Here is a 26,823-nt window from a genome sequence, read left to right as displayed (position 1 = left end):
ACGGGAGCCAAGCAACCTCCCTAGGCCAAAGCTTCCTCCAGAGCTCCACCAAAGCAGGCCAGAACCCCAGGCCCCAAATGCCTTCCCCCTCCCCCATGCCTCTCTGCCCCTCCTCCCCCATACCCAAGAGATGCAGTTACAGAGTCTGGTAGGCAGCTCCCAGGTGAGCCAGGCCGCTGCAGGCCGCAGTTGGCAGCATTGCCAAGGCCTCAAAGCTCCTCTGCAGAGAGAGATCCCAGAAGCTGTTCCTGGGAGCAGAGAGGAAGGGTAAAGGAGGTTGGAGATCCTGTGCTGTTCCTTTGTAGAGAGTGAGTGCAGGCCTTGTGGGGATGAACTAAGCTAGATGACACTTTGTGGTGTCACTCTGGACTCTGCTGTCCCTTCTGGAGGTCTCTACTCTCTGGTGTAAGACATCCCAGTGCCTTCCACCCACCACAGGGATTCTCCTCCATGCTCTCATCCAGAGGCTTCTGTTGGGCCCTGTTGGCTGTGTAGGTCAGCCCTGGTGATGCTGTGGGACCCTGGGGACTCTGAGAGGGCAGCAAGTGAGTGGAGATGGAGCAATGGATGGAGAGATGGAGGGTGAAGGCTGCAGGGGGTGGGAGGGCTTAGTTCAGCAGCTGTGTGGCTCTGCCTGGCTCCTACCTCCAATGGTGCTGGCAGCAGCTGACCCCTGAAGCTCAAAGCTGCTAACCCTGCCTGGCTCAGGACAGTCCCCTGTCCCCTCCTGACATCCAGCACAGCCCAAGCAGGCACTCAGGGCTCCTAGCCACACAGCCCAGCCATCCCCCAAGGCAGGAGTCACCTGAGGTCTCACTCCCTCTCTGTCCCCCTTCCTCTCATCAGTTGCTGCCTGAGGTGTCTGCAGGGTCCCTCCCCAGCCCTCATCTGTAACCCCCCTTGGCTTGGTGCTGTTGTTTCAGCCCTCCAGCTGATCCCAGCCTTTAGTCTCAGGCCCCTTCCATTCTTGTGCTGCTGCTTCCAGCCCAGTTCCTTAGATGCTTCCTCAGCCACAGCATTTCCCACTCCACCCTTCCAGCTGCAGTGGTAGTGGAGGTGGGGGACACAGGGCCATGGGATAGCCAAGGTAGTAGGGACATGGATGAGCTGGGAATGAGGGAAAGGCCTGAGAATGGTCAGGCAGGAATTAGGCCTTGTCCCCCCAAAAAGGGGAGAGGATGCAGGGCCCAGGTGGCAAATGTGTGTGCAGGAAATGGCAGAATCTGGCAGCATTTGAGGAGGTGAAAGCAGTGAATTGTGCTGCAGCTCTGCCTGTGTCAGCTGGGAGATGAACAGCAGCCCATGGGCACTGTGCCCTCCCACCAAACCTCCTTTTCTCTTGGGGATGTGGAGTGGCAGCTCCAGGGAACTGCAAAGAGCAAGCTGAGAGAAATGGTCAGGGAGAGAAGGAAGCCAAACCCTTTCCAGTGAGTCTCTTTGGGCTGCAGGTGTGTGAAGGGTGCTGGAGGTGTGAGGCTTGGGCTGGAGCAAGAGACTCTCCAGCATCCCAGTGAGGGCTGAAGAGGTTTAGCAAGAAGCTGCCCAAGTCCCTTCCCCCTTTGCTGCATCTGGAGAAAGCATGAAGCTCCCTTTGTGTGTGTCCTGAGGGGTGCTGTGATCTTCTGTTGGGGAGTGGGCAGCAGAGAGGTGTGTGCAGGTCAAAGGTGAGCACAGAGTGTGTGGGGTGGCGACAGGGCCAGGGAGGAGAGCTGGGACCAGAGCATGATCTGCTGTCAAAGGCAGCTGCAGTCAGCAGAGGCCTGGGCAGGCAGTGGGAGGAAGCTTTAGGCAAGGCCTGGAAGAGGCTGTGTGGAGGCAGCTGTGTTGTGGTGCTGGCCTGCAGCTGTGTGCTGGGCTTGGGAGCTGAGCCTGCACTTAGTCTCATAGTCTCATAGTATCAGTCAGGGTTGGAAGGGACCACAAGGATCATCTACTTCCAACCCCCCTGCCATGGGCAGGGACACCCCACACTAGATCAGCCTGGCCAGAGCCTCATTCAGCCTGGGCTTAAACACCTCCAGGAATGGGGCCTCAACCACCTCCCTGGAGAACCCATTTCAGGGCTTCACCACTCTCATGGGGAAGAACCTCCTCCTCACATCCGGACTCAACCTTGTTGAGGTCTCCCATCTTGATCAGCCCTGGCTGTGTGTTGTGGCTGTGCTGCTGGGCTTGGGAGCTGCCCCCAGCAAGGCTGAGCTGTGCTGCCTGGTCCTGGGCAGTGCTGAGTCATCCTTTGCAGATCAGTGCTCTCCCCTGAGCCCTTTGCTTCTCTCTGTCAGGGGCTGAGTGGTCTCTCAATCATCCCTGCCCCTGTGTGCTGTGGAAGAGCAGAATTTTCAGTCCTGCCCCTTGGAGCAGCCCAAGAGGTAAGAAACCCAGAGTGGGTTAACAGCAGGACCCCAGCCCCAAGGGCAGCTCCCAGCCTCCACCTCCTCCTGTGCAGCATATTTCACCTCTCCAGGAGCTCTGAGGCACATCAGGTGTTGTGGGAGTTGAGGAATGCTCCAGGCTGCTGGGAGTGTGTTGTGAGCAGGAGGTGATGTTTGGGGGTTGGGATCTGGAAGGTGGTGGGAGAAGGTTGGAGGTGGTTTGTTTTTCCTTGGTCAGTGCTGCTGCCTCCATTGTCTGAGCCAGGGGAGATCAAAGGACAGGGGCTGGACCAGGAACCACCCTGCCATGGCCACCAGGGTCGAGCAGAGTAGGACAAGACCATGTGTAAGTCTCAGGGTACCTCAGGGCACTGATCACAGGAACCTGGGGTCTCAGCACAGGTATTAGAGGTCTGTGCCCACACTGTGGCAGAAACTGAAGGTTTGAGGTCCCCTCTGCATTCTCTTCTCCAGCTGGGTGTTGGGAGTCAGGGAGTGTCATGACCCAGGCAGGATCTGAGGGTTTGAGGTCCTGGGCTCAGGTGCTTCCATCTTCCCTATTGCAGAGCTGTGACCCCTCCCTCCCACAGTATGGCCTCACAGAAGGACCCAGACAAGAGCTGGGAGGAGAAGCAGCACCCAGAGATCAAGTTGGAGAAGCCAATGTGCAGTCCCAAGGGAGAGGAGGATGGGGAGGAAAAAGAGGAGAAGATGGAGGATGATGCTGAGAATGACAACTATGAAGAGGAGGATAATGATGATGAAGGTGAGCAGGATGAGGGGAAGGAATGTATGGAGGAGGATGAAGCCAGAGCAGGTCCCTCAGTGTCACCCAAAGAGCTGAATCAGTGCTCTGAGTGTGGGCAGAGCTTCCCAGGTAGGTCAGAGCTAGTGAAGCACCTCTGCCCACAACCTGGCTCCCAGCCCTTCGTTTGTGGTGACTGTGGCAAGAGGTTCCGCTGGAACTCTGGGCTCATCCGGCACCGCCGCACCCACACTGGAGAGAAACCGGTCGCCTGTGCTGACTGCGGCCGGAGCTTCACCCAGCGCGGCAATCTCACCCGGCACCGCCGCACCCACACTGGTGAGAAACCTTTCATCTGTGTAGCCTGCGGTCAGCGCTTTACCCTGCGCCGCCAACTCACCCAGCACTGCCTCACTCACACTGGAGAGAAGCCCTTCTCTTGTGACAGCTGTGGCAAGCGCTTCAGACAGCTCTCTGATCTTAGGCAACACCACCTCACCCACACCAGTGAGAAGGCCTTCACCTGCAGGGACTGCGGCAAGACCTTCAAACACAGCTCCACTCTCACCATCCATCGCCGCATCCACACTAGAGAGCATCTGTTCCCCTGTGCTGAGTGCGGCAAGACGTTCACCAGGAGTACTCCATACATCCAGCACCAACTCATCCACAGCGGTGAGAAACCGTACAGCTGTGTTGACTGTGGCAAGAGCTTCACCCAGGCTGCAGGCCTCATAGATCACCGTCGCGTGCACATTGGCGATAAGTCTTTCAGCTGTGCTGAGTGTGGCCAGGCCTTCAGACACAGGAGCACTCTAGCTGAGCACCACCGCACCCACACCGGTGCGAAACCTTTCACCTGTGCTGCCTGTGGGAAGAGCTTCAGACGGAGCCAACGTCTCACTCGGCACCGCCGCACCCACACTGGTGAGATGCCCTTCACTTGCGGCGACTGTGGTAAGAGCTTCACCCAGAAGCGATCCCTCAGCAATCACCACTGCACCCACAACTGAGAGCAGCCTGCACTGGAGGGGAGGCATAAATCCACCTAAAATCTGTTGGGTAATCGTGACCCATCTTTGAGGGCCTTTCCAGCATCAAAATCATCTCTTTTTCCTTTGCAGTTCTCAGGGACTGGGGACACCAGCAGCAACAAACACCTCCTGCCCTTCTTAACACCAATTATTGCTAATGAGAACAATTACAGTGCTCAGTTGGCACAGCTGGAGCTCCCAGTGGATCTCAGCAGGGCTTTGCCAGAGTCTATCTGGTTCTTCCCCAGGGTCTGTCTGGTTTTTCCCCAATGCTTTGTGTCTCCCTGGGGTAAGAAATCCTCTCTGTATATTCACCAATCATGTCAATAAAACCCAAAAGTTACCCAAATCCTGTCTGTTTGCTTTTATTTCAGATATCTCTGCCTCAATGCCTGAATTTTGGGGGCATTTGCTGCCAAGGGATGGGGTGGAGCTGTGTGCCCAGTTCAGGGAGGGGAAAATGAGGCTCTCAGAAAAGTCTTGAGGGACATCTCAGAGGCATTCTTCTGGGGCTTTCAGGTGATCTTAGGTGTTTGGGATTTGGATGGTCCTAGGACTGACTTTTGGAATCTTTGGAAGGTGTAGGGGCAAGCTCATGGAGATCTTTGGAAGAACTCAGAAAGCTTCTGTTGGCTTTCCACTCTGGGGCTGGAACAGGTTGAAGAGCTGAGAAGAGGTTAAGCTGCCTGTGCCCCCCAAAACAGAAGGGAGGGAAAAATAACACACACAGGAACCAAAAAACCCTCTGGTTTGAGGTAAGGACTTGAGATAAGATGAAAAGAGTTGAATCCAAAGGAGATCCCATAATGCACACTGACCTGAGGCTGTTTGCAGAAAGAAGCACAGCAGTGAGCAGCAGCAGCCAGGAGTAAAACTCCTGCAGCCCTCCCCCTCAGCAAAGAGCCAGCATCTGAGAGCCAGAACCCAACAGCAGCAACCAGAACAGGAAGCCTCTCATGTTGCCATCTGAACTTCAAGCCCTGTAGTACTTTGCTCCAGCCAGCACTGTCCCTGTGAAGGTGGCATGAGGCAGGATGGTGTGGAGTAATGGCAGCAAATTTCCAGCTTAACCTTTGACATTCCCAAGCCCTCATTCTGTGCCACCTGCACCATGCCCAGCAGCAATCAGCAGCACACCTCAGGCACTGTCCATTCTCACTCCACAGGAGGTTGCTTTGCAGTACACAGAGGGCTGCTCACTGCAGGTGCTCTGCAGCTCCACTCTGTTCCAGCACAGTCTGCATCAGTCCATGCCCAGTCCAAATGCTGCAAATGCTGGGGCTGTGTTTCCACCTCTGGGGCAGTGTGAGTCCAGTGACTCCTTCCATGCCTCCAAGTGAAAGCAAACTGTGGCTTGCATCCCAGTACTCAGCTTCCAACACATCCAGGTGTGGGGATCCTCCTGTCACACCAGAAACACAGATGGGTTCCACCCCTTGTGGTTTGATGGTGTCAGAGCACTCTGGGCACCTGTATCTACTAAAGCTTTATCCTCTCATGGGTTCAACTTGCCAGGCCATTGGTTCTGTACAGTCCAACAAACCAATTGGTCTCTCCCCTCCATCTGGTTGGAGGCAGAGCCCCTCTAATTCTGTCTTGGGTCCCTTGCATCTTGTGAAGATGCTTTGGGAGTCCCTTCAGGAGGACTAGAAGCAGTTTCAACTTCCCTGCTCTTCTTAGGCCATTTCCCACTGGAAACTGAGGCAGCATCTCTAGGGGGATGATTCCCTTGTAAGTCACAGACTCCTGCAGCCAGGACTGGATTGGGTTTTCCTTTCCACTTCCTCATGTGCTCCCCATGGTCACACAAGTAAAGCAGAGGGTGTGCTGTGCTGTGTGCCTCCCAGATTCTCTCCCTTGGACAGGGGAGCAGCTGCTCCTCATGGCTGAAACACAGGACTGTACAGGTGGGGAATAAAAGCTTCTTCTGGAGCCGATGGAAATCCTGGGACAGTTCCTTCACAGCTGAAACACAGGCCTGGACAGAGGAGCAGAGATTTCCTTTGCCTTGCTGGGGCCTGCTGCTTGTTTCATCCACTGTTTGTCCTTGGCCATCTTCCAAAGCCAGAGATAAGAACCAAGCCAGCAGCCCAGGTTCTTTCTCTTGTTCCCATGGGGACCCTGATCCCTCCTGGTCCTTTGCAGGATCAGCTGCTTTCCTTGTAGGCTTCTTTTTCCCTACAGGAGTGTTGTAGATGTGCCCTGGGGAATGAGCAGCAAGGATATCAATGAATAGATATATTGGTAGTCTATTGATATACAAACTATGCAGCAGGGGATTTAGTTTCTATTCACAGGCAGCAGTATTGGGTTGGTGGAACCACCTCTGCAGAACGTTTGTGCCTGGGCACTTCAGACGAACCAAATGAGTTCTAGAATTTAGAGTTGAAACTGATTGGAGAAGCAGTGGGGGAGGGGTTGGTCAGTGACCAGCAAACCCTCAACCCAGGACAGTTTCAGCACTCCCTGAACCCAAATTCTATAAAGCAAAGGTTTGGCTTCCTCACGAGCTGAGAACCTCATGAAATCTTTCCTTGGTGATGTGTTTAGAGTCCTGACAGCGCGGCACGGCTGTGCCCTCATGAGGAACTGGAGAACGGCGCCGACCGCGTGGCTGTGCCGCGGGGTTGCTGCTTCTCCCAGAGCACAAAGGTCCTGGAGCCTCCCAGGGGAAGCTTCAGAGGCTTTTGCCGCTGGCTCCACGAAGCGCAGCACCTGGCAAAGGTTCCCCGCTCTGGGGGCTGTAGCGCTTCAGGACCGGTGGTGCACAGGGGCTGCCATGGTTTCCTCCCGTGGCGATGGCTCATGCGGCAGTTGACCCCACGCTCCACGGCACTGCCCCCAGCCGGGCAACAGTGGCAATGTGCAGCGAGGCCTTCTGGAGCTGCTTCAAGTCCCGGGCGAGGCGGACCGTAGCGGCACAGAGACGCACGCAGGCATAGGCACGGACACCAGCGTGGGGGGCACTTGTTTACCAAACAACTCCTATTTACCATTTGCCCCAAAGAATACTGCTCCAGTCAGCACCCACTGCTAACACAATAATTAACCAATCAGCTGATACTTTGCCAAATGAGCATAAGCACACTCCGCAAACAGGGTAAACAAACATGTAGCCTGGGCCTTGTTTGCCACAGGGGTGAGAACATGCCCAGGCAGATTGTTGACCTGGACTCAGTGCTGCCAAGGTGTCCCCCCCCCCAACTCCAGAAGGGAGGGGGGACAAAGGGGGTTTGAGTCAGACACACAGAAGCATGTTCTGGTAATATTTGGGCCACAATCCTGGTCATAAGCACCATTCACTACGAGGGGCAGCTGATCCTGGCACAGGCTGCTTCTCTGACACAGCTGCCATGCCTGTGGCACTGTCTGTAGGTCCAGAGACCTTCTCTTGCCCCTGAGCCCTCTGCACAGAGATGAGAAGGGCTCGAGAGGCATGGGCCAGGCCCAAGCACATTGCAGTGATTTCTGTCTCTCAGGAACTCCCAGGCTGACAACAGACTTTTCCCAAACCTTTCCCCAGCTGGGGAGGATTTTGCACTTGCTCAGGGGTGAAATTCCAAAGCACCAGAGGTGACCACCAGCCTAAGAATTTGCCCCTTCTCTCCCCCACCCCCTGCCACTCCTCAGTATCCAGTATCTGGGCAGATCTCACAGTGTTTTCCTAGGGAGTGTCCTGTATTGCTCTGGATGAAACCAGAGCAAGCTGCCCAGCAGTGGACAGCACAGCTCTGAGCCATTGCCCTAAGCTAACACCCAGCACCATCAGCACCACAAACAGGACTGAAGTTCATCAGCCCCCCAAAAGCAAATCCATCAACATAGTGAACACACCACACCTGTTGAAGTGGAACCTCCTGTGCTGCAGTTTCCATCCATTGCCCATTATCCTCTCCCAGGGCACAAGTGAGCAGAGGCTGTCCCTGCCAGTGGGTTCCTCTTAACCACATGGATCCTGTCCCAGCAGGTAGTAGTGCAGGAGAAGGAACAGCAGAATGAAGAGAAGGAGAAGGGAACTGAAAATCTCATCACCTGAATCTAGAAAGAAAGCCCTTGGTAGCAAATGTCCTTTCTGGATGGACACAGAACACAACACAGAGAGTTGATGAGAGCAACTGCTGGGTGTGCACCAACTGCCCTGAGACCCCTAAGGAAGGGCTGGAGGGGGGAGGGCATTCACTGGAATTCCAATACCTGATAATACCTCTTGGACATACTGAGAATCACAGAATTGTTAGGATTGGAAGGGACCTCAAGGATCATCCAGCTCCAACCCCCCTGCCATGGGCAGGGACACCTCACACCAGATCAGGTTGTGCACAGCCACATCCAGCCTGGCCTTAAAAGCACCCAGGGATGAGAATTCCACCACCTCCCTGGGCAACCTGTGCCAGTGTCTCACCACCCTCATGGGGAAGAATTTCTTCCTAACATCCAATCTGAATCTCCCCACTTCTAGTTTTGCTCCATTCTCCCCCAATCCTATCCCTACCCAACACCCTAAATAGTCCCTCCCCAGCTTTCTTGTAGCCTCCTTCAGATACTGGAAGGCCACAAGAAGGACTCCTTGGAGCCTTCTCTTCTCTAGTCTGAACAGCCCCAACTCCCTCAGTCTGTCGTCATAGCAGAGCAGCTCCAGCCCTCTGCTTATCCTCGTGGCCCTACTCTGGACACCTTCCTGCCCCTCCAGATCCTTCTTGTAACAGATGCTCCAGAACTGGACACAGTGCTCCAGGTGGGGTCTCACCAGGGTGGAACAGAGTGGGAGAATCACCTCCCTGGCCCTGCTGGCCACATTTCTCTTGCTGCAGCCCAGGATACAATTGGGTCTCTGGGCTGCAAGTGCACACTGGTTGCTCCTGTTCAGCTTGCAAATGAACACTTCCCTTAAGGATAATCCAGAATTAGAAGCACAAGATGGGGATGGAAGAGGCCCCTGATGCAAAGAAGAGAGATTCCAAATGTGTCCAGAGATATGGGAACAAAGCAGGATTGTGCAGGAAGTGGGAGCCAGCACAAGTTCTGCACCATGAGAGTAGTGGAGCACTGGAACAGGTTGCCCAGGGAGGGGGTTGGGGTCCTATCCCTGGATATATTCAAGGTGAGGCTTGACAGGGCTCTGGGAAACCTAATGTATTGGGGATGTCCCTGGGAAGGTTGGAGAAGGTAACCTTTGGAGGTCCCTTCCAGCCCAGCCCATTCTATGATCAGTGAGATATGGGAACCAAGCAGATTCTGCATGAAGTGCAAAAGGAAGACACCACCTGGGGCTTCTCAGAGCTCTGGGCCTGGCTATGGTTGTGGATTCCTGCCTTGGGCTTCAGTCTCAAGAAGTTGGTTGGAGCAATAACCCTGAGCTTGTTCCCCTTTGTTTGCATGGCTGTTAGAGTGCAGGGCATGTGTGAGTGCTGGTCTGCTTGAGGGAACAGAACAGGGGACAGCAAGGACCTCTCTGGGAAGAGCTGGGGCAAATGTTGCCTTCAAGAGCAGGCCCTAAGCCTCTGTATTCTAAGCTCCCATTTCAAGGACCAGGCCTAAGGCCTGTCTGCATTTCATAGAGCAATACTGAGCAAGACTTTCCTGAGGTTCTTTTCCCTATTCCAAATGCCCTGGGATGGAAAAAACCCTGCACACAGGGAAGAAGGCCAACTGCAGATGGGTTGTGGCAGGAGAAAAGTGGCCAGACACAGGAATTGTCCTCCCCCAGACTCAACACTGCTGTGGCCACATCTGGATTCCTGGTATCTGGGTGCAGAGTTCAGAAGTCCAAAGGGGAAGCCAGGAAGTGGGGAGGCTGCAGAGGAGATCTGGCAGGATGGGGGTTGACATCTCTGTGGAGAGGCTGAGGAACCTGGGCTGCTTCAGCCTGCTGAATGGAGGCTCAGGGCACTGCCATAGCAGTGTGCACATGGCTGAAGGGTGGTTTCAGAGAGGATGGAGCTCTTCTGGAGAGTGGAAAGAGACCAAAACCTTCAGAAAGTGCAGTTTGGAAGGTTCAGAGTGGAGAGGAGGCCAAAGAAATGTCCCTCAAAGGGCAGAGCTGCTATGCATGAGGCCATCCAGAGATATCAGGAAATGGCAGGGAGAGCTGAGACAGCTCAGGGAAGGGATGTAAATAGCAGGGGCAGAGCTGGATGGGGAAGCAGGATTGGTGTCAGCAGACTGAAGGGAAAGAGCTGCAGGCATGGGACAGTGCAGGACAGGCTGCAGTAGGGATGGCCAAGGGCTCTGGCGAGGCTGAGAGGCTCAACAGGGCCAAGTTCTTTGTGCCCTTGGATCTGGCAGTTGCCTCTACCACCAAGACCTGTGAGGAGAAACTTGGCTTTGAGACTTTGAGGTTGTTCTATTGCTAGGGCAGTGGTCAGGGCTTGGCCTTTCTGCTTCCTAGAGCAAAGTAAAGTTTTCTCCCTTGTACTTTGCCTTTGTCTCCCTGCAATCCTGGCCTCTAACAAGCTGCTCTAAGGAGTCCCTGGGGAGCCTTTGTCAGTAACAAGCCTCAGTGAGGCCAATCAGTGCTTCAAGGTACTTTGGAGTTTTCTTCTGCCTTGGACTTCTTGAGAGGCTTCTTGGCAGTACCTTGGCAGAGTCTCCTGGCAGTACCTAAGGATGATGCAATCAGCCCCAAATACTCCATGGGGCTCATTAAATACTGCTGAACCTCTCATTATTGCCAAGATTTCTGCAGCTAATTGGAGAGGTTTTTATTGCACAAAGCATCTGATAAAAATTATATTTAAAGGTACATTTCATTCCTTATCAGCAGGAGTTGTCTCTTTGGAAGCAAATCACAGCAAAACCTGACAAGATCCTACCCTGGTCACTGCCCACCCTCACTCCCCACTGCCCCCAGCAGAGCCCTGAGCCCTGAGCTGTGAAGTGAGGGACAGGATTTGCCTTGCCAGTGGCTGAGGGTCAGGGCTTGGTCCTTTGGATCAGTGAAACCCCTCCAGGTTTACTCAGCAGCAGAGCCACCTTGAGCTGCTTGTCCTGACCTGTCAGCACTGCCTCAGTTCTCTGCTCTCACCACAGCCTGGAGATGCTTCAGTGCCTCCTGTGATGCTTCCCGTGCGTCCACTCTCTCCTGCTCTAACCAGACCCTGGGGACCCTTTCCCAGTATGCTTCACTGGGACCCATTAAGAGTAGAAGAAACTTCAGAGTTTGAATCTGACTTTGACTTCTGGAGAGGTTTCATCAGCTTCTCAGTCTCTGAGGTTCATGGACTCAGCACCAAAGCCACCAGAGGGCTTCTATAAATGCCTTGGGCTGGTTCTGTTGTGCTGAGCCAGGCCAGGCTCCTGGGCTGGAAGGTGCTGCTGGCGAGGAGGCAGCACTACAGAGAGACAGCTCTGGCCAGGAGCAGCTCCTCTGCACAGCACAGCAGGACTGAAGACACTGCCAGAGGGTCTCGGGGAGATGAAGAAGGCAGAGAGAGCTTCGAGGTGGCCAGAACTGAGAGGGTGACTGAGAGCTCACTGGAGAAGTCACTGCACTCTGACACAGTGAGGCTGTGGGTGCAGGGCGGTTCAGGTGCAGTTCTGGGAGGCATCTCCTAAAGCTGGCACAGCCACAGCTCATGCTGGCTGTGGGGAGAAGGTGTGGGTGGCAGGAGTCACCCCTGGCAGTGCAGAGCAGGGCAGGGTGGGGCAGGGCCCTTCTTCTATGGAGAGGCTGCTGTGTGGGTCAGGGATTCTCATAGATGCAGCTCATCACCAGGGAACTTCCAAAGGGATGCTTCAAGGACAAGGTCCAAGCAGGGTCTGCTCTAAAGAGAGAAGAGTTCCTGAGGCTGTGTTTGCAGTTTCCTATTCTGAGGACAAGAGCAAGTGAGGAGTGAAAGAGAGGTAGCAAAGGACCATCCAAGTCCTTGAAATTGGGTAGGTGTATCTTGGAGTGGTCAGGAGGCGTGCAGGGAGCTTCCTAAAGAGCCTTCAGCCTCTGCCTGTGGACAGCAGCAGCACCCTGGCTGCACTCATCAGGATGCCTCCAGCCAGTGCCCTGCAAACAGGCAGCTTTCTGTAGGTGAGTGCAGAGGGGCTGGGCTGGGCTGTGTGAGCAGGGCAAATCCATCACCCAGCACACTCCTGCCAGGGTGAGAACCTCCAGGCAGCAGGGATCTGATCAGGGAAGGAAACTGAACCCAGCAATGTTGTGGGAGGGAGCACTCAGACATCTCCATCTGGTCCCCTCCAGGCCAGACCCTTCCTCTGAGCACAGCCCTAGGCCTCTTCTTCCCACCCCACCACCTAAAAGCCTCTGCCCTCAGGGTCATGGGCTCCAAGGTGTGAAGCACCTCCTCTGCAGCCAGAGCTCCAGCAGAGGCAGAGCTGCCACAGGAGAGGGAATGCCATTGGGTGTTGCAATGAGCCCTGAGTGTGCTGGGCTGGAAGTGTGGTGCTGAGACCTTGAGAGAGGCTGAGACACTGAGTGGTCTGTGGGGGATCCCTCTGTCCTCAGCAGGGTCTGGTGGCTTTTCAGGGGGACAGGGGAGTGTGATCACCTCCAGCTCAGCAGGGCACAAGCCCAGAGAAGTGGGGAAGTGGCAGCAGGGCCAGAACAGCTCCCCTCACTCTGCTCTGAGCCACAGGCAGCTTCTTGCCTTGCAGGCTTCTGCTCTCTCTGTTCCCCCTGAGGGCAGCAGAAATGCTGTGTGTGAGAGCTTGTGACAGCCATGACCACTCTGGGGGTGAGATGTGGTCAGCTGGAGTGCAAAAGCCTAAAACATTCAGGAACTGCCTTTTTCTACCCTCCTTAGCACTGGGAGATGCTGAGAAGCCTTTCTGCTTTGGGACTCTTCCATCTGAAAGTGGACACCAGACCTTGCTGCTGCCTCCAGCATTCCCCTGCTGCAGAGCAGGACTGATTCAGCAGCAGGAAGCAGGAAGAGTCTCTGCTCTTCTCTGCATGCTCAGCCAGCACAAAAGAGTCCACCACAAAAGAGGCTGAGAAATGGCTTTGGTTGTTCTCCATTGACTTGTGACTGACTTTGCCTTTTGGCTACTCCACCTTGCACAAAGGGCACAAATGTCCAACAGCAGCTCCATCACCCACTTCCTCCTCCTGCCATTCTCAGGCACAAGGCAGCTGCAGCTCCTGCACTTCTGCCTCTTCCTGGCCATCTACCTAGCTGCCCTGCTGGGCAATGGCCTCATCATCACCACCATAGCCTGGGACCACCACCTCCACACCCCTATGTACTTCTTCCTCCTCAACCTTGCCCTTCTTGACCTGGGTGCCATCTCCACCACGGTGCCCAAATCCATGGACAATTCCCTGTGGGACACCAGGGACATCTCCTATGCAGGATGTGTTGTGCAGGTGGTCTTCTATGTATTCCTAATTTCATCAGAGTATTTTCTCCTCACCACCATGTCCTATGATCGCTATGTTGCCATCTGCAGACCCCTGCACTATGAGACCCTCCTGGGCAGCAGAGTTTGTCTCCACATGGCAGTAGCTGTCTGGGCCTGTGGGGTTCTGTTTGCTCTGCTGCACACAGCCAATACATTTTCCCTGCCCCTCTGCCAGGGCAATGCTGTTCACCAGTTCTTCTGTGAAATCCCCCAGATCCTCAAGCTCTCCTGCTCCACATCCTACCGCAGGGAACTTTGGCTTATCGTGTTTGGTGTTTGTTTCTTCTTTGTCTGTTTTGTGTTCATTGTGGTGTCCTATGTGCAGATCTTCAGGGCAGTGCTGAGGATGCCCTCTCAGCAGGGACGCCACAAAGCCTTTGCCACCTGCCTCCCTCACCTGGCTGTGGTCTCCCTGTTTACTGGTACCTCTTTTTTTGCCTACTTGAAGCCCCCCCCATTCTCTTCCCTATCCCTGGACCTAATTGTGTCAGTTCTGTACTCAGTGGTGCCTCCAGCAGTCAACCCTCTCATCTACAGCCTGAGGAACCATGAGCTGAAGGCTGCCCTCAGCCAACTGATCACTGGATGCTTTCAGAAGCAATAAACTCTTTGTCTTCTCCTGCAGAGCAGTTCTGGTGTCACTCAGTGCAGCCTGGCTTCAATATTTTTCTGGTGGTGGTGGATTTTTATTTTATAATGTTGTCAGCCCAGTTCTAATTTATTCTTTGTTTTGTTTTTCTGAGCTCCTTTTTTGTTTAAATAATAAAGAGAAGTGTTAGTAACTTTTTTTTCCTGAGACCTTTCCTCCAAACCTTTTCTGAAGTTTCAGAGGCAGTTTGCTGTCAAGAAGTACAGCAGTAAATAGTCCCAGCACAGCAGCATGTAAGAGACCAAATCTTGTCTCTCTTGATGTGAATCAAGAATGGAAACATCACCTTTGCTCCCAGACAGAAATGTGCAATGGACAGACCCTCTGGGTAAGGACTCTGTGCAATGTGCACATTCAAGATCATCCCTACCCATCAGATCCCCCAGAAAGGAAGGATGTTGAAAAGGAGAATGGGTCAGCCCCTGATGGGTATTGTGTGTATGGGCAGGTAGAAGGGGAAGGAGGGGACCCCTGCAAGCACACAAAGAATACACAGGAGGCAGCAGACCAGGAGCAACCCTCTCTCCCTGTGCTAAGTTCTCCCTGATACAGCTCATGGAGCTGAAGACACCACATGCTAGAGGCTGCCCTCCCTCCCCTCCTCCTTCAGGGAAGACAGTACAAGCCAACAAGAATGACATCTCCTCCAAGCCAAAGCAGCAGCACCCTTACTCCCACCCAAACCATCTTGGGGGGTGGGGGGTGTGCTAATATAATTCCTTTCCCCTTCTCTCTCTCTCTCTCCATTTCTTCCTTCTCTCTCTCCCTTCTTCTGTTCCATTCATTTTATTCTGTTAATAAGCAGCCTGGCTGTTGATAATTTGGCCTCCTTTGTGCTTCTAATTTCATAACTCAGGAATATTCCAAGGGGGCTGAGTCTCTTTCGCCCTTCAGACCGAGACCCAGGACCAGTGCTCTCAGGGAGCAGCAATGCTTGGTCTTCATAGACTGCTCTCTTTCCACTCCCACACTCCACTTCTGATCCCTTGTGTTGGTCTAAGGCCTAGAAGCTTGGTCAGGGCTTTGCAATGTGGCAGTCTGTGATCACAGGCAGGGACAGGCCATGTGCCCATGCACCTGCTCTCCACAAGAACAGTTCCACACAGACAGGTGATCTGCTTAGGGCAGTGTCTGAAGCCTTAGGTCTTCTTCCAAAGTTTCCTTCAAGAACATGCCCAAGAAATTGTCCAACAGATGCAAACAGCAGGGAACAGCTAAAGTGTGTGAGTGTGCAGGGCTAGGGCACACAGCAGTGTCCTCACATAGCTAGGCCTCCTGCAAGTGACCTGAAGGATGAGCAGAGAAGGGTCTGGACTGTGTCTGTCTTCACTGGACACCCTGGGGAAGCTGTCCCAGGGCAGTCATCCTAGACTGGGCTTCACAACCACTGTTTCCAGCAGCAGCCTCACACCTCAGCTTGCATAGACTCTTTGTCCTTCCAGAAGAGGATATGGCCTCAGGAGGTCAGCAGTGCCTGTTTGCATTGTGCAGATGAGATGTCAGCAGATGAGCTGAGGTGAACCTGAGTGAGCACAAACACCATCAGCTATTGCTGGGGGTGCCAAGGCACTGGAGCTTTGAGGACGGTCCCAGCATCTGGCAGGGACAGCAGGAGGCCAGGGAGACTTTCTGACTGCTGCAGGGCAGGGCCTGTGTGAGTGATGGGGAAAGACTCTGTCTCTGAACATCCCACACTCCGTTAGGGTCTGTTAGGCTAGCTCCCATGTGAACACCTGACAGAGCTGGGACATTGCTGTGTGTCACTCCAGAACAAACCCTACTGGCCCAGGGAGATTCATCTCAGATGACTTGGGCAGGCTCCTGTCTGCTCACATCACCCTTGCTGGACTGTGCCCTGAGATGTGCACAGAGCCATACCAGAGGTTCTGAGCTCCTTGGTGAAGGCCTCTCCAAGAACACAAAAAATGAGGGTGGGGAACATTGCAGGCTGGTCACCCTCAGCACAGTCCCTGGGAAGGTGAAGGCTCAAACACCTCTGCAGCCATTTGCAGGCCCTTGCAGGACAAGAGAGGTGTTGCTGAACCCATATGAGCAGGGGCAAGAAGGGGATGTTTTGTGCCTGGACATTAGCCAGGGCTTTGCCATAGTCCCCTATAGCCTCTTTAGAGCCAGACTGGTGAGAGCTGGAGTGCAGAAATGGGTGAGGTGGTGGCTGGGTGGTGAATGAAGCCCAAATGTCACAAGGGTAAAGTCCTCCTGTCAAACACTTCCCAGTGGCATCCCTCAGGGCAAGCCCTTGGGCCAGCACTGGGGAATGTCTTCATGAATTCCCTGCACCATGTGACCCAGGGCCTTTGCAGCTCCTCTGGAGATGAAGCCAACCTGGGCAGAGCCCTTGAAAGAACTCATCTGCTTAACCCTGCCCTGACCAGGATCATTGGACAAGAGGATGTGCAGGAGTCTGCTGCCCAACTGCAACAGGACAGAGCCAGCAGCTTCTCCACTCAAACCCTTGGCAGGAATTCTCCCAGATGGATCTGGTGAAACTTTGATCTGCTCAGGCTCTGGCCACAAGGAGGCTGAGGGCTGAGTGTGCAATCCTGTGCTCAGTTGTGTCTCAGGAACTCACCATTCAGTAGGAAGCCCAGGACTGGGAAGGGGGAGGTGAGGCCACTTCTGCCTCCTGAGAGGATTGGCCAACAGCAGGAACACAGCTGGGAAAGGGACTGTGAGGTCAGCTGTGTCTGCAGGAGCTGATAGGGCAGCCCTGGGCTCATGGCTGGCAGATGGGCACAGTGATCTGGGAGATGCCCTCTGCCAAAGGGCCTGGGCTGACTGCAGGAAGGGGCTGATGGGTTGGTTGCTGTGTCTCTGCTGCCTGAGTACCTGATGGGACAGCAGCAGGCACAGGGCTTGGTGCTGTCTCTGCAAGAAACTGCAAGGCCAGCAGCCTTGGGAGCTCCTGGTGAGGTAGGAAAGAGCAGGAGAGAGGAACACTGCCAGATGGTGCAGCCTGGCAGGTGGAGACTGGCCATGAGGAGCAAGAAACCTCTCTCAAAGGGTAGTGCTGTGGCCTGAGAAGATCTCCAGAAGGAGTCTGGGATCAGCCCTTCTCTTTGTGTCCCAAGGAGCAGAGTGTGAGTGTGGGGAGGTGTCAGTGAAGGCCTGGAAAGGCCAAGGTGGGGAAGTGAGATGAGTGTCTGCAGCCTGCAGGGCAGGAGAAGCAGCTGTGAGACAGTGCAGGACAAAGCTGTGGTAGAGCTGGCAAAGGGCAATGGCAGTGGTGGGAGTGATGAAGAGAAGCCGAGGCTGTGCCCTCTTGACTCTGGCAATTCTTTGTCCCCAAGACCTGTGAGGAGATGTTGTCCTAAGGCACTGGGAGGGCCTCACTGCCTCTTTTCACAGCCCCAGGAAGGCTGGGGACTGTCAGGCCCTTGTCCTCCACTGAGCATCACAAACCCTACAGGGATCCTAAAGGAAGGCTGGAGAGGGACTTTTCATGAGGGTGTCTGGTGACAGGACAGGAGGGAAAGGTTTGAAGGTGAGGAAAAGGAGGTTTAGACTGGGTCTCAGGAAGAAAGTTCTTCAGTATGAGGGTTGTGGGACTCTGGAATAGGCTGCCCAGGTAGGATGCCCTCTCCTGAGGGTGTTGAAGGCCAGGCTGGGTGAGGCCTTGAGCAGCTGAGTCTATTGGAGAGGCATCCCTGCCTATGGCAGGGAGGTTGGAGCAGAGGAGCTCTGAGGTCTCTTCCAACCTAGGCCATGCTATGCTGCTATGAAACCCACCCCCCACCCCCACTGCACCTGAAGAGCCTTGACCCACACATGTGGGACAGGATCTGCCTGCCCAGGGGCTGTGCTCAGGCCTTGGCCTTTGTGCTGCAGAAACCAGAGCCAGAGTTTGCTCTCCTGCACTTTGCCTTTGTCTGCTGCAATCACAGCCTCTCCTGAGCTGCTCTAACGAGTCCCTGGGGAGGCTTTGGCAGTAACAAGCCTCAGTGGGGCCAATCAATGCTTCAAGGTACTTTGTGTTTTGCTTCTTGCTTCCTGCACAGTTTCTTCACTCTTCTCTCAGTACCTGAGGTTCATGGAATGATTCCCAAGTGCCCTAAGGAGCTCTTTGTGTCTTTGTTGTTCACTTCCAGATTTCCAAGTGCACCTCACAAAGCTCAGATTTTGATGGTAAACTCTTTGATTCTTTCTCAGATGAGGACAGAGCTGACAGCAGCATCCACCAAGCCAGAATGATGCAAGGTGTCTGCTCAGGAGGTCTGGACTGGGAGGAGAAGCTGTCCTTTGAGGGCTGACACTGAGTGGACAACTTTGCTCCTCACCCTCCCCAACCTCCCCACTGCTGTCCCTGCCCACCTGGGCCTTCCATCCCTGCTCCTTGCATCAGACTTCTCCACTGCTCTCTGCAGCTGGAGCTCACAGCTCCATGGCACCAGCTGCCCCCTGCTCTCCTTAGAGAGCTGCCTGCACACAGCCACAGAAGAATTGTTGCTCTTTGGAAGCAAAGCAAAGCCAAGGCTGAGAAAGTTGCCTCAGCAATCCAGGCTCTCTGGAATCATCTGCTCAGCACCAGCTGTCTCTCAGCACCTTGCCTGTCCACAAGGCTGAGGCAAAGCCAACAAGTTCTGCCATGGCTGTGATTTCTCAGCCAGTCAAGAGTTCTTGAGAGTGAGAAGCAGAGGAAAAGGTTGGATCCTAGCAGCCCTTCCTCATGAATCAATCCTGAATTCAAATCTCTTTCTATGGCTGTGCCTGGAGAGAAGCACCAAGCACACAGGCACAGGGACAGAGCTGGCTGCCTCCAGTGGAATGTAGAGCCCCCAGACGTGATAGCAAAGGTGTCTGTCCAAAGACACAGAGAGGTGGAGAGGTGGTTGGCAGAGAGGCTGCCCTGGAGTTCAGTTTCTTCCTTCTGGAGCTCAGGGCAAACACTCACAAAGCTTCAACATTCTCAGAGGATGATACCTGAGCCTGGAGAAGTCTGACTTGGTGCTGGCCCTTGGTGCAGGTTGTGCCTGAGAGCTGTCTTAGTGGGGGAGATGCTGGACACAGCTGCTGTGATGTAGGAGAGCTCCAAGTCTCTGGCTTCAGGGTCACTGTTTTTAGAGGTGGAGATCATTGACTTCCATCAGGTGTTTCTCTGATCTGGAGAACCTTGGATGCTGAATCATCCTGGGATCTTTTGTCACTTGCACAGAACCTGAAGTTTTTGACCTCCATAGTTTTCTATCCCCTCCCTGTTGGTTTTGATCCAAGCACAGATGCATTGAGCTGCCAGGGGGTGACCAACCCCCAAGCCATAGGGAGAGAAGTGCAAAGCTGGGAGAGCCCTGCTCATGTCAGTCCTCTCCTCTGAGCCCTTTGCTTCTGTCTGCCTGGGGTCATGTCCTTCTCTTCTCATCAGCCCTGCTTCTTTGTGCTGGGGAGGAGCAACGTTTGCAGATCTGCTCCTTGGAACAGGCCAGAAGGTAAAGAACCCAACTTTGGGACAGCAGCAAGATCCCAGGCTCCAGCTGACCCCTGAGCATCTCTCAACCCTCTCCAGACCCTCCTCCCAAACCACACTTCACCACTTGTGGAGCACTGAGAGTCATTGGCTGTGATGGGAATTTAGGAGTTCACCTCCCTGAGCTCCAGGTAGTCAGGTATCAGTTGCATGGCCAGAGGGGCATGGTTGGGATGGCTACATCCTGGAGGTGTCAGCCCCATCAGCACTACAACCAGGGGACTCAGCACAGGAGTTAGGGCTCTGATCCCTCCATTGCAAGAAGTCACACACAGTGTTCCTTCTTCTCAGCCACTTGGTCCCCAAGGATTTGCCCAAGAGCCCAGGGGTGACCATTCCTCTCAGCAGCATGGCCTCCCAGAAGGACCTGGACGAGATCTTGAAAGAGAAGAATCACCTGAAGAATAATTTGGAGGAGCCAAAGCTCAGCCTTGAGGAATAGTAGAAGTGGTTGATGAAGACATGGATGAGGGCAGCAAGGATGAAGTATATGAAGATTAGGAGGAGGAAGAGGGCAATAATTATGAGGTGGACAAAGGGGATGATGTAGAAGAGAAGGATGATATGTAATAGGAGAAGAATAAAGAGAAGGAGGAGGAAGATGAAGAGGAGGAAGAGGACAAACCCATATCAGCCTCTCTGTGCCACCCAAGCAGCCACATCAGTGCCCTGAGAGTGGGCAAAGCTTCCCACCCAGCTTGGAGCTTCTGAAGCCTCACTGCCCCCAGCCCAGTGCCCAGCCCTCTGTCAGTGGTGACTACGGCAACAACTTCACCCTCAGCTCCAACCTCATCCAGCACTGCGGTGTCCACAGACAGAAGCAGCTGCACCTCTGAGCTGCCTGAGGCAAGGGCTCCACCGACATGGCCATCCTCAGCCAGCACCGCTGCACCCACGCTGGTGCCAGCCCTTCCCCTGCACAGGCTGCAGCAAGGGCTTCAGCTGCAGCTCCTCCCTCACCTGACATATTCACCCCCGTGCCGGTGACCAGCGTGCCCCAGGGGACACAGCAATACACCGACCCTGGCACTGCCAGGCCAAACGTGACCCCCCTGGTGTGGGGCCTTCTTGGGTAGGCCTTTTACCCCTTCTTTCCTCAGAAGCAAATGTGCCTCTGCTCTTCTCAACACCAGCCAGTGCTGAGGGGAGTAATGACAATGCTGAGTCAGCACAGCCACTGCCACCCCTGCAGCTGGGTTGGGATTTGGCTGTTTGTTCCTCAACACTTTGGGTTTCCTAGAGGTAAAAGAAAAACCTCATCCCAAGGATAATGCCTAATTAGAATGGAAACCCCAACCCTAATAAAGTATTGTCTCTTGCTGCTTTTTCTTTGACATTTCTTTCCCGAAAGGCCACTTTTGGGGACATTTCTTCCCCAGGGCCAGGGATGAAGCCAAGTGCCCACTTCAGGGAGGTGTCCTTGAGGGGTCCTGGGAGGGTCTTGAAAGTGGAGTGAGGAACTCAAACTCAGTGCCTCCTATAGCCATTCAGCAGTATCCTTCACTAACCTGCATGGACATGGAATGATGGCTCCAAAATGTAGCTGTGCTGAAATGGTTAACCATGGTCCTCATCTAGGACTCAGTAACACACACATGTTAGAAGGATAAAATCTTATTTGATAGACAAAGTCCTTCCATGTCTTGGTCTTTGCTGCCATCTCCTCTCCTTTTAACAACATTGCTGTCCCCATGTCTTCTTTCTTGTATTGTTCCTGTTGGTCCTCTGCCAATCCCACAGAACTGTCCTTCTCTTGTTAGTGAGGCCCAGGGGTGTGAGAACCCAGCCTGCTTTCCAGACTCAGGCTTATTTTTCTCTGTCTAGAGCTGCCATCTGCTGCTCTATCTCCATTTGCTCTCCCAAGCTCCAGGTTTACTTTCTTGATGTCAGAAAGCTAAGCTCTGAACCAGTGGGAGAGTTTCTAACAGTTAGTGAGAAAGTTAAGAAGTCTCCTTCCTTCAGATGTCCTGCTGAGTGTTCTGGGAAGGGCTGAGGTGAGGGCCAGTTCTGAGAGGCAGAGTTTAGGTTGTGGCTGGGTTGAGGCCTGGGGTTAACACCCAAGGGTCAATGCCAAGGGTAAAGGCTGGAGGCAGGATGAGCAATGGGGGCAGAGTCAGTGTCAGGAGTGGGTTTGGGAGGGGCTGAGCTGTAAGGGGTGAGGTGAGGGCTTGGCTCAGCTCCACTGCATTGGAGCAGGGGACTGAGTAGAGAGGATGGGAGGGGCCCAGGCTGTACTGGGAGTGCAACCTAGGATCCAGCCTGTACTGAGAGGTGATAAAAGCATTCAGTCTGTAATGGGAGGTGTGTCAGTTTCAATTCAGACCCCGAGGAGACCCCCACACAGTGGCGGAGGGCTGGGTGGGGAGGGAGGGATATACTTCCATGCCAAGGAGCCCTGCACCCATGCCTGGTGAAGGAAGACAATGATCCCCTGATGAGAAGCAAGCTGCAGGGCTGGCCAGGAATGGATCTTGATCAGATTCCTGATGTTGTCTTTTTGTCTTGTCTCTCTTGGCTTGAATGCTGCTCACTGGACAGTCACTGGAAAATGAGAAAGGCTCCAGCAGAAGTTTCCAACCTACCACAGCCTGGGACTGCAGACACAGTGCTGTTAGGTCTGCCCTATGAACTGTCTCCAGCTAAGGCAGCAGCTGAGCCGACCACAGATTCAAATGCAGGAGGAGTGTGGTTCACAGCTGCATCCACCCACTGTATGGGGTGCAAATAGCAACAGAAAGCTGCAGTGCTGGAGCCTGGTACTGGGAAGACTGTGACAGAGGAAGGTGGTGCACAGGTAGAAGCATTGCCTTGCACTCATGCTGGCAGCAGAGAATGGTGCCACTGCTATTCACACTGATTCCTGTGCAGCCTACAAGGGTGCCACTGAATGGATGGGTCAGGGGGAATCTAATCAATCTGGAGAGCTGGAGACTGGCAATGGTTCTGAGAAATAGGTCAGTCAAGACCCTCAAAGGTAGGATGGGTCAAAGGCCCTGCACAGAAGGGAAGAGCTGCTGCAAAATGAAACCAGCAGGCAGCTCACCCAGCAAAAATTCCTGTGGTGAACAATGAAGGGAAAGATTGAGCAAGATTGGCTGAGTGGCTGCACATCAGAAGAGGCCACCCAGGGAAGGCCAACCTCTATTCTGAGTGTCAGCCTCAAGGATAGTCAGTTTGAAACAATTCTTATATCTTACCCACAATGTTGGGTAAGGCTTAAGGCCAACCACCCAAACCAAGTCTCTACTCAACACTCCAGACACAAGAAGACTCTGTGGAGCCCCTGGCAAATTGATTATGTTGGCCCTTTGAAGACCTCTCCTGGGAAAAGTTATATCCTGGTAGGAGCAGAAGTGGTTTCAGGATGAACCATGGCCACAGCTCTCAGTACTGCCACAGGAGCTCAAAGGGTTGAAACTCTGGAGAAATGGTTCAGCATTCTACCTATGCCTGAGTGTGTTCAAAGTGCCAATGGATCACACTTCACAGTGAGCACAGTGCAAGACTGGGTGCAAGGAGAATGAATTAAAGGAATGTTCCATAGCCCATATTATCCTCAGGCTAATGGTGTAGCTGAACAGACCAATGGTCTTCTTACAAGACATGCTGATAGCTCAAGGCACAGATGGGCTCATGGTTGGCACAAGCAGTTTTTACTGTCAGCAGCTGATGAGGAATATATCGAAGCCCCAAAATTCAAACATTTAGTCCCATGGAACTAGTGATGGCTACTGCCCATGGACCTGATGGACAGAGGAGTGAATCCCTACCACAGATATAGACAGCCCAACCTGTACTAGTAAAGCTACTGTCCATGGGCACTGTGCTCATGATATTGGCAAAACCCAGAGGCTTCTATGCCTGGGAAGCCTTGGATGGGATTGGGATTGGGCAGGGACAGCAATGGGGAGGCTGGGGAGGGTGAGGAGCAAAGTTGTCCATTCAGTGTCAGACCTGAAGGACAGATTTCCCTGCAAGTGCAGATGTCCTGGTGAGACAGCCTGGGTCAGTGTCACTTGGGGAATTATCATCTCTGCTCTGAACTGAAAGCTAACAGAATATTCTACCTCTGATATGAAATAAATAATAAAGGAGCTTTGTGAGGAGCACTTTGAAATCCTGAAGAAAACCACAAAGACACAAATAGCTCTTAGGGCACTTGGGGATCATTGCCTGAGCCTCACACACTGAGAGGAGACTGAAGGAATCTGCTCAAGAAATCAGAAGAAAAACAAAGAGTGCCTTGAAGTATTAATTGGCCTCACTGAGGGCCATTAGCAACAAAGCCTCCAAGGGGTGGTTAGAGAAGCTCAATGAAGGTCATGATTGAAGGCAGACAAAGGCAAAGTGCAGCTGAACAAACCCTGGCCTTGGTTTCTGAAAGAGAAAGGCCAAGCTCTGACCTTCAGGCCTTGGAAACGCAGATCCTGAGAGCCTCCAACTAAAACTTCCTCTCAGCAGCCATGGTGGCAGAAGCTGCTGCCAGAAGGAAGAGGATCAAGACCTTGTCCCTGTTGAGCCTTTCAGCCCTGCCAGAGCCCTTGGCCATCCCTCCTGCAGGCTGTGCTACACTGTCCCATGCCTGCAGCTCTTTCCCTTCAGGCTGTTGAGATCCATCTGGCTTCCCCAGCCATCTCTCCCCCTCACATTTCCACACCTTCACTCAGGCCTCTTCACTCTTGCTCCTGTTCCTTGACACACAAAGGCAGACATGGGCTGTCAAGACTCCTTCTGGATCACCTCTTGCACCACAGCACTATAGACGACGGAGATTGGAATCAATACGGCTGACCAATATGATCGAGTATTGCTCCTTTATCGTTCCAGTGTTGCAGGCCGATGGTGCAGGCCTGAGGTGGGAGTATAACACAGTAAAGTGTAGAAGAAGAAGAGACAGGAAAGGCAGAAGTGCGTAGCAAGGCAACTGCTACAACTTATATAAACTCGGCGTGCCCTGTTGGCATAGCTCCATTGGTTCCCTCTGAGTGACCACACATTGCACTATTATAGATTATTGGTGCAACTACTAATGACACACAAGGTTTGTTGATGCAGGTACATGTCCTGTTGTTCCAAGATAACTTTCCATGTTTTTAGCTACCAGTGTCTTGTTTTAGTTACATGCTGCAGGCACAGCACTGTTTTGCTCCACTGCTAGCTGGCTCTGCATTTATGCTGAGCATGGCCTACCACCATGTCAGGCTCTAGGCCTGCACTGCCAGATTGCTCACACTGCTCGTCGCTGGCATTGCCACACAGGGGTCTGTGCCACTTTGTTCCCTTTGTTCCCCTCATGAAAGGAGGGGGAACTTGTTCACGTGCTGGGACAGGTTTCAATATCTGAGCATAATTCTGGGCATAATGTGCCTTCACCCCATAAGGGCATGGAGTGAGTGGGAGATCATCCTGTTTTCAGCCTTGATGGAGTTAATTTTCTTCACAACAGCTCCTCTGGTGCTGTGGTTTGGATTTGTGACCAAGCCAGTGCTGATGGCAGACTCTGTCCTCACTGCATGGATCAGTTGGGGAGACACCAGTGGCAACTCTGTGTACGATGTACACCACTTGCCCATTCCTCTCTTCCTCCTTCTTGCAGTAAGGACACTCACCATGGCCCAAGCAAAAGCTCCTGGAGACCAGGTGCTGCTTGGATCCACTGGAAGTGCTGAAACACCACAGAACAAGGCAGGCTAAGCTCTCTCTTGTTTTCCATGGAAATGAAAGGTACAGCAAAGCTGACTGGGGCTGGGGCAGCTCTCCTCAGGTGGCTCAACTGCAATCCATGGCAGAAGAGCAAATACAGACTGGATGCAGGGAGTCAATGGATCTATTCACCAGGAACCAAATTAAATGAGACTCTTCTACACCCATTTTACCAACCCAGAGCACAAAGATTGTAACACAACAGCCCAACCAAATTCAGGTTGCTGGTGTAACTTCACCCTGACCAAACCCATAATTGGGTTTTGTATTTGGGGTTCCATGGACAGTCCTAAAAACAATCCCCATGCACCCCACAGGACTCTGTGCACAGAGACCATGTACATGGATCCTGATATAGGCTGGGCAGGGACTGGCTTGAGAGCAACCATGAAGAAAAGGCCTTGGGGGTGCTGGTGGATGAGAAGCTCAACAGGAGCCAACAGTGAGCACTTGAAGCCCAGAGAGACAAACAGAGCCTGGGCTGCATCCTGTAGATCCATGGTGATCAATGACATAGTTTGCAATAGAACCAATCAATTTGAACCCAAAAAGGGAGTGGTAATGAAATATTGAGATGGCCTTCCTGTCTGTGTGAGGCCCTGGAGGTGATGAGATGTGCAACCAAATCACATGAGAAAGGATGGGAGGGAAAAAGAACCAAGTGCTGCATCCTTGAAGCAGCTGGGAAAGGCAAGTGGGGAGAAGAGCCCCTGTTCAAATCAAGATGCAACAGGGAGCTGAGTGGGGATAGGCTGTGGGAAAGGGGAATTGTAACATTCACCTATACCTGAAGAAGGAGCCACAGGCTCTGCAGGTCTGGGCCCCTTGGCTCCCCTTGCAGCCCTGGTCCTGCTCTCAACTGCTCTGTTAGTTTGTCTCTCAGCTCATGGTGCTGCAACCAGCTGGGCCTGCACCACAATATTTATCACAGTTCTGGAACACCACCACAGCAATCAGTTCAGTTTCTGTCTGTGTGATGTCTCTGTAATCATTGGCTGTGATTGGAAATTCTCTGTGCCAATAACTCCTCACCAGGATGTGTCTTTGCTCACATGTTGTATGGTTAGCTACAACCTGCACCCATTGGAAAGAATTTCACTACAATCCAACAACTCCTCCAGCACCCTGATTCCATCAGCCTGCTACAACAACTGGAGAAGCAGGACAAAAGTCTCTGCCCAGAGTCCACCATGACACTGAACAAATCCATTGAGTGCTAAAAGTAATCAAGAGGAGTGGAGAGCACTGCTGGTGGGAAGTGCTGTTTGGATGGTGTCCAGCAGCAGCTGGGACACTGCCCCTGGTGTCACAGCCACTGTGATTTTCCTGCCTGCTCTGCTCTCTGCTTGCTGTTCCACATTGGTTTGTAGTTAGAGTTAGGAGGATGGCCAAGCAAGTCACACTGCTGCAGACATTTCCCATCATCAGTGTTTCTTGTGTGATTTGTGTCACTGAATGGCATTGAAAAGGACTCTGCAGGCTAAGGAACC

General features: G+C 53.2%; 2 protein-coding genes across 2 annotated transcripts in view; one reads left to right on the top strand and one right to left on the bottom strand.

Annotated features, from left to right (window-relative positions):
• The window catches only part of LOC137457937 (zinc finger protein 252-like), a gene marked incomplete at its 5' end in the record, with an annotated part of 104,501 nt that overhangs the window by 59,763 nt on the left and 17,915 nt on the right, over positions 1–26,823 (bottom strand). The window lies entirely within an intron of this gene.
• On the top strand, positions 13,174–14,085 carry LOC137457941 (olfactory receptor 14J1-like; the record flags this gene model as incomplete). Its single annotated transcript, XM_068169691.1, has 1 exon — positions 13,174–14,085. A coding segment is annotated over exon 1 (912 nt), but the record flags the coding sequence as incomplete, so codon positions are not given.

This window comes from Melanerpes formicivorus, unplaced genomic scaffold, assembly GCF_026170545.1.
Source record: "Melanerpes formicivorus ecotype bairdi unplaced genomic scaffold, bMelFor1.0.p_v2 SCAF_212, whole genome shotgun sequence".
Taxonomy (NCBI): domain Eukaryota; kingdom Metazoa; phylum Chordata; class Aves; order Piciformes; family Picidae; genus Melanerpes; species Melanerpes formicivorus.
Note: the sequence above shows the minus strand (reverse complement) of the source record. Positions and strands in the feature narration are given on the sequence as shown.